The following is a 10,400-nucleotide window of genomic DNA, read 5'->3' on the forward strand; positions in this document are numbered from 1 at the left end:
CTGTATGAAACATGCTTAGAAAAGTGTCCCACTTTACATGAAAACACTGTCCCAGTTTGGTGAACACCTTCAGCAAAAGAGGAACAGTTTCCAGGAAAAAATAAAGGGCATTCTTATGTTGAACTGAGATCAGAGACATAATGCCTTTAATAAAATACTGAGTCTGATGTAGCTGGGAAATTTATCACCAGATAAATCCCTTGTGTCTTTTAAGGTCACTTTGTGTTTGGCTCCCAGCCACGCCCTAAATAATGATGTCGCAGCAACAGCAATGACTGTTCATTAACAAGTAGTGTTGTGACAGGATATATACACTCACCAGCCTCTTCAGCGGGAACACCTGTGCAGTCTAATGCGATCCAATACAACAGCTTGGCCATAAATTCTACTTTTATGAAGCTTATACATATTCAGTTGTTGTTGACGTTGTCAGAAAGGTGATAATTCTACTTTACTAGTGAGGTTGTAGTGCGTGGTGGTGGCGGTGTACTGGAGTATGTTAATGGGGTGGACAAAATATTAGGAACACCATTCAATATAATTCATCCCAGTGAAGCACCACCACCCACTACGACCTCAATAATGAACATGAAGTATATATTTGCACCAGAAAAAAAGGAAATTCCATGAGAAGTGTAGATGAACAAATCTCAGTTTGACAATTACTCACCTGATCCTCTGCAGAATGGCCAAATAATGAAAGAAAGTGCAAATCAAAACTGGCATGTATACGGAATAAATAAGCATATCCAAATCTGCCAGATCGAAGAATATTAAATTATGTTCAAGTGAGTGACAGTAAAATATTGAAATATAAAAGCACTATAAATGTGGATTAATCACAGTCACTGGACATTAGATGTACATCATGATTTGGTTATTTTGACCTGACTGGAGCTGGGTGCTGGGTGCTGAGAGCAGGGTGCTGGGAGCTGGGTGCTGGGAGCAGGGAGCTGGGTGCTGGGAGCTGGGAGCTGGGTGCTGGGTGCTGGGTGCCGGGAGCCGGGAGCCGGGTGCTGGGTGCTGGGTGCCGGGAGCCGGGAGCCGGGTGCTGGGAGCTGGGTGCTGGGAGCAGGGGGCTGGGTGCTGGGTGCTGGGTGCCGGGAGCCGGGAGCCGGGAGCCGGGAGCCGGGAGCCGGGAGCCGGGAGCTGGGTGCTGGGAGCTGGGAGCAGGGTGCTGGGAGCTGGGAGCCGGGTGCCGGGTGTCGGGTGCTGGGAGCTGGGAGCTGGGTGCTGGGTGCTGGGTGCTGGGAGCTGGGAGCCGGGTGCTGGGAGCTGGGAGCAGGGTGCCGGGAGCCGGGTGCCGGGTGCTGGGAGCCGGGAGCCGGGTGCCTGGTCCGCAGGGGGGCGCTGTCTTTTCTGCACCAACACGCAGACCTTAGCGGGACACCATCAACCTCTTCCGGCGTCACATTGACTCGCAGAGGTTGGAAATGAATCTATGAAGTCATAATTTTTCTTTTGCTTATAACTGCGTTTCTCCCACCGAAGGGAGAAATTGAACGTGTGTTTTTGTTTTGCATTCAGAAGAAGTTTAGTTTGACGCAGTTGTCGTAGTTGCTGCTGCCGGTGTTGTGAACATGTCTGCGGAGGAGGCGGACAAAACAACCACCACGGACGCCAGCGCCGGAGATGAAGAGGAGGAATGGCTGTATGGAGGTAAAACCCAGCTCCTGGCCCCAAACACAACCTCTCCTTCCCGACAGAGGCATTAATTAGTGTGTCGTTTACTCTTCTAATTGACTGCTAACGACCAACAGCGTCTGCTATCGCTGCCAATGTGAAAGGACATGAGTGTTAGCCTGGGAGCTAGCTGAGCTAAGTTAGCGTCTGTTTGATGTGCAATTGTCGGCCGGTTGCAGCTGCATTTAGTATTTAAATATGTTTCTGTCATAGTTTAAGGTATTATGCTGGCTTAAAATTGTGGGAAACATTCATTTTGTTGCTCTCTGTTGGGTTTTGTTGAGGATAAACAGTTCAATAACGAGTTGAGGTTGTACGGAGGCCCGCTGTGGTCAGTTGACAAAAAAAGATCCATGTGTCAACCTGTAGTGTCAGATTATAAATCTGAGCCCTCGGTCATAATGTACACGCACAAAATAATCAGTGACATGTACTTATAGTATTCAAAGTAGAAGCTCATTAATGTTACACGGTTATAATGACTCTTGTCAATGTTTATTTTACATGATACTGAATATTTATTCGAGATACATTAATGCAGAGGTTCTCAAAGGGGGGTCCGGGGACCCTCAGGGGTCTCTGAGGGGATTCCAGGGGGTCACCAGCAAAAAGGGGAATAATTTATTTTCATCCATAAGTAACACAGTGACAGAATGAATATGTTGGTCCTGGGTTTCATACACTTTCTGTAATAAAACATCTAAAAGTAAAAAGCTTATCAGATGGTCTGTGGTCTAGTTTGTGTCAGTTTAAAGGTCCTTGACGTGAAAAGGTTTGAGAACCACTACATTAATATATGAGGAGGTAATGGTTGGGCTGAAAAATGTACAAAACAACACTCAGCCTACAAACATAGTAAACAAAGTAATGCGAGGGAGCGGATTATGAATCTGAGAGGTTTGTGCACCGTGTGTGCAGATTTGCAGATTTCTAAACCAAGAGAACAGATTTACACATGGATCTTTTTTTTTTCTCAGCAGGGTTGAAATAACTCACGTGTGTTTTATTTTGTTTCAGATGAGTCTGAGAGCAAAGACGAGGATGAAGAAGCCAAACTCAATGCTGCTGTCAGGTAACGAACATCCACCCCGAACTGTAATACACCTGAGAAGACACCTGTTCACATCCAGACTGGGAGGTGTTTTTCACAGAAAGGCAAAGGCTTTCTGGTTATAACTAAATTAATTGATTAGGTGTCAACTATTAAATGAATCGCCAACTATTTATAAGAATAACCTCTCTCTTCAAGTCAGAGAAGTGAAAGAGATTGAAAACACTGCAACATGTTGCTTTTGGACAGTTATAAGAGCTTTAATCTAACATACAGATACTGATATGCAACACATTTCATACCTGTTCTTATATTCTGCTGGACCTCCAGTAGAAGTGCTCCTGGATATCTGATATGGATATTTTCCTACAGTTTTTGACATTGATGACAGATGGAAGTTAAGAATGTGCCTTTTTTACAGTGTGTGATTCTTTCATTTTTATCTTGAGAGGATGTTTTTGTTTGTTGTTTATTTGTCTTGACATTTAGACATTCATCTCCAAAACTTTTTTTTGCTCATTATCTGAGGACGAGAAGCATATTTGGTCTTTGTTTTTTAAAGTTCCACTTTATCCACAGCGCACCTGCTGATGCTTCAACAGAGGACGCTGCTGTCGCTGCACACGCTACAGGGAACGGAGTGGCGTCCGAGGTAGGAAGCTTACACACTCAGCCACATAAATACTTTCCCTACAGTTTTCATCCCTCTCACACCTGTTTTATGCTCCTTGTTTTTGGTCTCTCAGGCTGCTGGTGAAGCAGCAGGTGAGGATGTGGACACCGACAGCGACAGCGATGATGATGACGATGATGTCCGCGTCACCATCGGAGACATAAAAACTGGAGCACCACAATACACGTAGGTTTGAATCAAACTGAGAGATTTGCCAGATTTGTTTTCTCTTTAACACTTTAAAAAAATTTATTCACATGTGAGCAAATTTGCAAATAAAATAATTTCCACAAATAAAGGAAGCTGTGGACATGCTGCAGATCTAAAGGTTTGATTTTAAGTAATTTTTCTTTTTGTTTCCACCATAATTTTTCTTTCATGAATTGTCTCGACATTATTTTGGTGCTTTGACATGATTCAGTCTTTTTGACTCTTATATGTGTGAATATGATGTCAGTGACACTTGTTTTCTCCTTGCAGACCTTACGGAGCTCCACCTGTCAACCTCAACATAAAGACAACAGGCTCCAGGCCTTACGGACAAGGTTTGACTTTGTTCTTCAATCTTTTGGTTTTTAGTTGTTATGAACTAAAATCCTTTTGCTTTGTGTATGTATGTGATTTAAATGTTCAGTAACATCTTATGTTTTCCATTTTTAGTGACCGCGAAGCTGAAAGGAGTTGATCTGGATGCTCCTGGAAACATCAACGGGGTTCCAGTGCTGGAGGTGGACATGGAGTCCTTTGAAGAGAAACCCTGGAGGAAGCCAGGTATGTGCTGTGATGTGCATTCAGAGAGGGGGGGGGTGTTTCTACAAACACATATTAGATAGCACATATCTGACAAGTTGTGTGTGTGTGTGTGTGTGTGTGTGTGTGTGTGTGTGTGTGTGTGTGTGTGTGTGTGTGTAGGAGCGGATCTGTCAGACTACTTTAACTACGGCTTCAATGAAGATACGTGGAAGGCTTACTGTGAGAAACAGAAGAGGCTGCGTATGGGCCTGGAGGTCTCTACTGTCGGCTCAGTGACCAGTAAAATCACTGTGAGACACTTCTGCTCCTTCTTTTCTATATTTCACCAGCTTTCTGATTCTTAATAAGCTATTCCCTCACATTAGTTAGTTCTATTCACAGCATGTATTTTCAAATTTCACATATTTCTACATTTCAATAAACAAAGTCTAAAGATTTGTTGGACTTGATGGTAATACCACAGTTTATTATCTACACTTTAACCAGCATGTTAAATACTGTAAGGCCAAAGGTCTTTAGTGTTTTTGGTTTTATTATTCTCTCTTTAGGTTCAACAGGGCAGGACAGGGAATGAGAAGGACATGTCCAGTCTGCCTGTTCACACCTCTAAACCAGACTTCACATCTCCAGTCACCCTGTACAAGCTCCAGTCAGCCGTCAGTCAGGTCACAAGGTAACACGTCTTCTTTTATCTGCACACACACACATGTAATGTGTCCAGAAACAAGAAGATAAGCTACATACAGTTAAGTATCTTTAGAGGAGAGAAGAATCATTTTTGAACCATGCTCACCTGTGTGGCAGCAATAATGGGATATTTGACAAGGAAGCACGGAAAACAAACATTTCTTGTACTTAGATTTCAGTTTTCACCTGCTCAGACACTGTTGGTTAACACTGATGTAAGAAGACACACCTCCAGGTTCACCAGTGTCCCTGTGGTTAACACAGGGCTCTGTGTGTGTGTGTGTGTGTGTGTGTGTGTGTGTGTTTGTGTGTGTCAGGGCTAGGGCTGGGCGATTACTCGAATTTTATTTTCAATTACGATTTTTGCTTCCAACGATTATAAAAACAAGATAATTGAGATAAAATAATGATTGTGCCACGCTGACTGACAGCAGAAATAGTTTTCATGTCGTCTCCGCAGGATGAAATCAACAATGATTGTTTATATTGATTCATTTCTTTTATTTCATCGCCCACCGTAGTGAGTTCATAGACAGACTGGGAGCCGTGATCGATCAATGTAGATACTGTTAATAAGTTCAGTGTGATTTGAGCAGCTTCACTGAAGCTGACAGAAACAGACTGGGAGCGTAAAGAGACTGGTGCCGCCCCAGTGAGTCGGTGTGGATCCATACAGTTAATCAAATGGAAGCGTTTCTGTTCCGCGAGTCAAAAATAATCGTCATTATGATCGAGCAGCCCTAGTCGGGGCAAATGTCACTCTCATCTCCTTTCCCCCTGTCCTTTGTTTCAAAATGGTAGGATCTCTCCCCCTCAGTGGACTGGCCCGCCTGCTCAGGACATGTCCTATTATACGTAAGTGGGCATGGCCTTGTCCCTGCAAGGTTCAACGGGCCTGATGGGGAAATGTTTAGTCGTTAAAGGAAAACTTTGCTTTTCTTCAACCTGGACTCTATTTTCACATCTTTTTATGTGTAAGTGACAAATGGGGACAACAGTATTTGAAACTGGTCCAGTATTGAGCAGGACTGTGATGGTGAGCAGCAGTGATCCTTTAGGGTAACAGCTCCCGTCCATGTACGTCTACTGACAGTCCTTGTTTCTGCCACTGACTGACTCACATTGTTATTATGAGTGTCTGACAACATTATGGAAAGGACCATACAGAGAAATAAAACTTGCACTTGATCTGGTCTGTTTATTGTGTCTGACCGAGTTGAGTTGAGTTGTTGATAGTCAGAGAGAGGAATGCTGGGAGGATGTTGGACTACAGGACGTGTAGCTTAGTTTCATGTCTGAATATTTAGAGCCAGACTTGGTCAGACAAAATAACAAACAGACCAGATCAAGCTAAAGGTAAAGAACAATGTTTTATTACTGTGTGTGGTCCTTTTCTATAACGTTGTCAGAGTGTCAGTGGTCGCTGACCGACGGGAGCTGTTGCCCCTCCGACTGCCGGCTGAAACATCCTCCCTCAACACTGGACCAATTTCAAAAACTGTTGTCTCCTTTAGTTACTTAGACACTAAACGATGGCAAAATAAGGTCCAGACTGAAAAAATACCAAAGTTTCCCTTTAAGACAGGGGGCCTGACGTTTTTCTTGACCATGAAATGTGAGCAAAGAAAAACTCCTGGTGCTACTTCCAAGGCCTCTGAGATGCTTTTTGTTGCCCATGTTTATGGCTTCTGTGTGGTTGATGTGTTTGTATTACAAGTTATCTTATCAGCTGACTGTAACTCTTCTACATTAGTAGTTTTGTTGGCTCGACATTAACAGAGATTTAAAGATAATATTATTGTAATTGGACATGTGATGTCATTTATCATCACAAACTTTTGTTCTGTTTAAAAAGAGTCAAAACTTAGTTGAGTAATGGAATCTTTACCTCCCTATAAGATGTGTTTATAAGTACAGACATCACACGGTGATCAATCCAGAAACTCATCTGGGATATTGATCAGAGGGCAAGAAGTGATTCAAAGCATTAAACAAAATGTAGTAAAATCATTGGCTAACAGTTTTAGAATCACAGGTTGGTGCAACAAAAAGTCACCTTTTAAAGATGCACAAGTCCTCGTGTTATGAGGTCTTTGAACATCTTCTTTAATAAAGCTGCTGTAGTTGATGCTTTGAGTTGATTCTTTTTACAGCTGACAGTCGGGAGGACTGAAGAAAAACTAAGACCAGACTTAAAGAGCAGCTGTGAAAATGTTTCATCACCACAGTTTTAAAGACTTTCACGTGTCTCATAGACAGAAGTTTAGTAGAATTCTGTGTTTGTGAATTTGTTTTGGATGCTGCTATTTTATATTCTGTTCCCAGGAAGACGAGCGGGACTATAGATGTGATCGGTGGAGGGACGGCCACCATCAGCAGGGTTGAAGGGCGACGCAGACACAACTTAGACGGCAACAATATCCAGGTAGAGACAGTCACCCTCAGTGATGTTAGACTCCAGCAGACAGTTTAGACTCCTCGCTCTCGTTAAACTGACTTCCTGTCTGTCGTCGTGCAGGTGATCTCTGAACACTCCACATCTGAGGCTGAACCTGCTCCTGCTAAGATGCCCGCCTTCTTCCCCCCCGGACCGCTTCCTCCAAACATACCTCCACCTCCTTTCCTCCCTCCACCTCCCAACGTCAGCAATGCACCCCCGCTCATCCCTCCGCCCAGTGAGTCCCGATGATCTCTCTCTTCCTCTGCTGTGAAGTATTCCTATATTCTTCTTTTTCTCTGGTTTTTTTGTTGCTGATCATGGATTTTGTTATTTTAGGGTTGCCCATCACTGTCCCTCCACCTGGTTTTCCTCCTCCACCCAGTGGGCCCCCACCTGCTATCATTCCCACCATGGACAGGTATCACGTGCACAGCAGAGAGCTCGTCTGCAACATTACCTCATCAGACGTGGTGGATTTGAGTTGACAGTTTTAAATCTAATGACTTTTAAGGTTGTTTAACAGAGACGCTTAAAAAACTCTGTGTCACCGTTTGAGAGTCACTTAAATAACTTATATTACATATTATATGTATATCTGAAACAGAAAATAAGATTTATTGGAGCAGTTTGTTCTTTACTTCAGAGTCACAGAAGGTTTAAAGTCATGTAGAATGAAAACATGAAGCTAACAACATGTCAGCACAAACATGCACAGTTTCTAATTCTATTTTTTTAAGGACAAAAATTTTTAGTTTCATCAAACACTTTAATATAATAAAACCCTAAATCCTTATCCTAACCTTTAGATTCTGAAGATGACCACTTCAAAGAGAAACTGTGGTTATGATGTCATGACTAAGTGAAGTTTAACAAAACTTCTCACTGCAGCCAAATAGAAATGAATTATTTGTCATCACTGTGGGAACATGTAGTTCCTGTCACACAGCATCTCTAACACGTTGTGTTTCCACAGTGGCCACCCTGGAGGTTATGACGGACGCTCTGTCCCCCCGTACCCGTTCCCTCAAGGTAGAAAACTCTACAACATCATCTGATTCTAAGCCTGCTGCAACCTTCTACATAAGAGATGAGATGCTACTTTACAGATTTGTGGTCATATGTATGGAAAATAATCAGAAGTGGAAATATGTTGAAAACAGCACAAAGCGTGTGTGGATCCCTGCATGCATTGTGTCCTATTGTTAACAGATCAGTGGATCAGTCTCATAGCCTGTTAACATTTTAACACAGAGTATCAACTCTTCACCTCTGCAGGTGCGTACCCTCCACCCTTGGCTGGTGGTGTGCCCCCTCCTTGGCCCCCGATGATGGACAACTCTAAGCCCTGGGACTACTACTCCCGTCGAGACGACAAGAGAGAAAAGGAAAGAGACAGGCCGAGAGAGAGGACGCATGAGCGGGAGAGAGAGAGGGAGCACAGCCCGTCAGCTATGGGCTACACCAGGTGACACACACACACACACACACACACACGCACACACACACACACACACACAGTTACATTTTTGAAGCTTAAAAACGTCGTGAACGAGGTCAGATACACAGACGGATAAATTATTTGTTAATTTGAAGTTTTTGTCCTTTCAACTACCATAGTGACGAGGAGCGATATCGTTACCGCGAGTACCAGGAGCGCGGTTACGGAGAGCGCCATCGTGACCGGACGAGCCGAGAGAAGGAGGAGAGACACAGAGAGAGGCGGCACCGGGAGAAAGAGGAGGGACGCCACAAGTCCTCTCGCAGGTACATGAACACAGACACACACAGTGTCTCAGCGCCGCTCTCTTCCACACATCATCTCTTCCTGTTGTCTTGGCATCACGCTGCCTCTTTGTCCTTCTCCTTGTCCTCTTGTCCCTTCTCCATTTCCCTTCCTCTTGTTTTTTTTTAACCTATTGATCTTCCCGTCTGTCTTTGTCTCTCTCTTCTTTCTCACCTTTTATCCCCTCTCTCTTCTTGTCTTCCCTCCCTGCCCTTTCCCCCTCTGATCTCTTTTCCTCTCCTCACCCCTCTTTCTCCCTCCATTAGCAGCAGTAGCAGGAGGAGGCACGACAGCGAGGAGGGCGACAGCCACCGGAGGCACAAACACAAGAAGAGCAAGAGGAGCAAAGAAGGCAAAGAGGCGAGCGAGGAGATCAGCGCAGACCAAGGGAACCAGGAGGCCATGGAGTGATTGCAACCTTTCCTCTCTATTGCTGTCTGTCTCCATCTGTCCCTCCCTGTCAGGAGACGAGCACAGACCAACAAAACCAGGAAGTCACTGAGTGATCGATGCGTTCCTGTCACCCCCCCCCTCCCCATCAATCTCCATTCTCCTCCTTCCCGCTGTTGTTCATCCTCAACATCACATCAGAAGGAGAGTGGATGCAGCAGAGGAGGTGGTGAAGGAGGGATGGATGTCTGTTCACTTCATCCATCTTTCCTTCACTTGCTGACATCAGGCAGGGCATCAATCTATCTTCAGCCCCCCCCCCCTCCAACCCTCCTCTCAGAGCACTGCTGTAACAATTAGGTCACACTCAGAGGTTTTGTTTCCTCTTGTTTCATGATATCAATGATCAGCAGCATTTGCTCTTTTTCTTTCTTTCCTCATTTGTTTGTTTTTTGTCCTTTTTGTTCTTGTCCATTATGAAGACATCTATAGAAAGCTGTCAGTTTGTGAAATTCAATTAAAAAAACACTTTTGATAAGATGTAATTTTGTGACTTCTTTTGGAATAAATGTCCAATAATTCTTCACACACATCAGTGATTAATATGGTATTAGTACCTACACAGTCTACCCATGATGCAACATTAAAATCTGCCTCTGGAGGTTCAAATATTATGACCACAGGAATCTGAACAAAATCCCATCAAACAAAAGAACAAGATATTTATTATATGCAGAAAACAATATAGACTTCACAGGACCTTGTATTAGTTCCTCTACTGTAAACTAATAAAGTTAATAAAGTTATTATCTTTGATTCTAACAGTCGTGACAGGACAGCCGAGGTTATCAGCAGGTCAGAACAAAGTTCAAGTAAACCTCAAATTAATATTTGATTTGTAAATACTGTAAACCAACAGCATGTCAGTGTCTTTGGTAAC

General features: G+C 43.7%; 1 protein-coding gene across 4 annotated transcripts; it reads left to right on the forward strand.

The window, feature by feature from the left end:
* Window positions 1–1,332: 1,332 nt before the first annotated feature.
* fip1l1b (FIP1 like 1b (S. cerevisiae)) lies at window positions 1,333–10,000 on the forward strand. 4 transcript variants are annotated; one of them, XM_044346187.1, is made up of 17 exons: window positions 1,333–1,426; window positions 1,528–1,659; window positions 2,701–2,755; window positions 3,314–3,386; window positions 3,481–3,593; window positions 3,888–3,952; window positions 4,068–4,178; window positions 4,320–4,450; window positions 4,709–4,833; window positions 5,649–5,702; window positions 7,173–7,272; window positions 7,366–7,522; window positions 7,624–7,705; window positions 8,261–8,316; window positions 8,563–8,752; window positions 8,905–9,051; window positions 9,337–10,000. In XM_044346187.1, exons 2-17 carry the CDS (start codon window positions 1,581–1,583, stop codon window positions 9,479–9,481), a joined length of 1,683 nt encoding a protein of 560 aa, XP_044202122.1. In that variant the 5' UTR covers window positions 1,333–1,426; window positions 1,528–1,580; the 3' UTR covers window positions 9,482–10,000. The 4 variants fall into 4 exon arrangements, with proteins under 4 accessions (XP_044202122.1, XP_044202121.1, XP_044202123.1 ...); XM_044346186.1 differs by having other exon boundaries at window positions 1,379–1,659; XM_044346188.1 differs by having other exon boundaries at window positions 1,379–1,659; window positions 9,340–10,000.
* The last annotated feature ends 400 nt before the right edge of the window (window positions 10,001–10,400 follow it).

Source organism: Thunnus albacares, chromosome 3, assembly GCF_914725855.1.
Source record: "Thunnus albacares chromosome 3, fThuAlb1.1, whole genome shotgun sequence".
In the NCBI taxonomy this organism is placed as follows: domain Eukaryota; kingdom Metazoa; phylum Chordata; class Actinopteri; order Scombriformes; family Scombridae; genus Thunnus; species Thunnus albacares.

Bases quoted from the DNA above. Each gene is read 5' to 3' on its own strand.
- fip1l1b (XM_044346187.1), top strand. From the start codon at position 1,581: ATGTCTGCGGAGGAGGCGGACAAAACAACCACCACGGACGCCAGCGCC. The intron at 3,387-3,480 runs GTAGGAAGCTTA...TTGGTCTCTCAG, and splicing joins GGAACGGAGTGGCGTCCGAG to GCTGCTGGTGAAGCAGCAGG. The intron at 7,706-8,260 runs GTATCACGTGCA...GTGTTTCCACAG, and splicing joins ATCATTCCCACCATGGACAG to TGGCCACCCTGGAGGTTATG.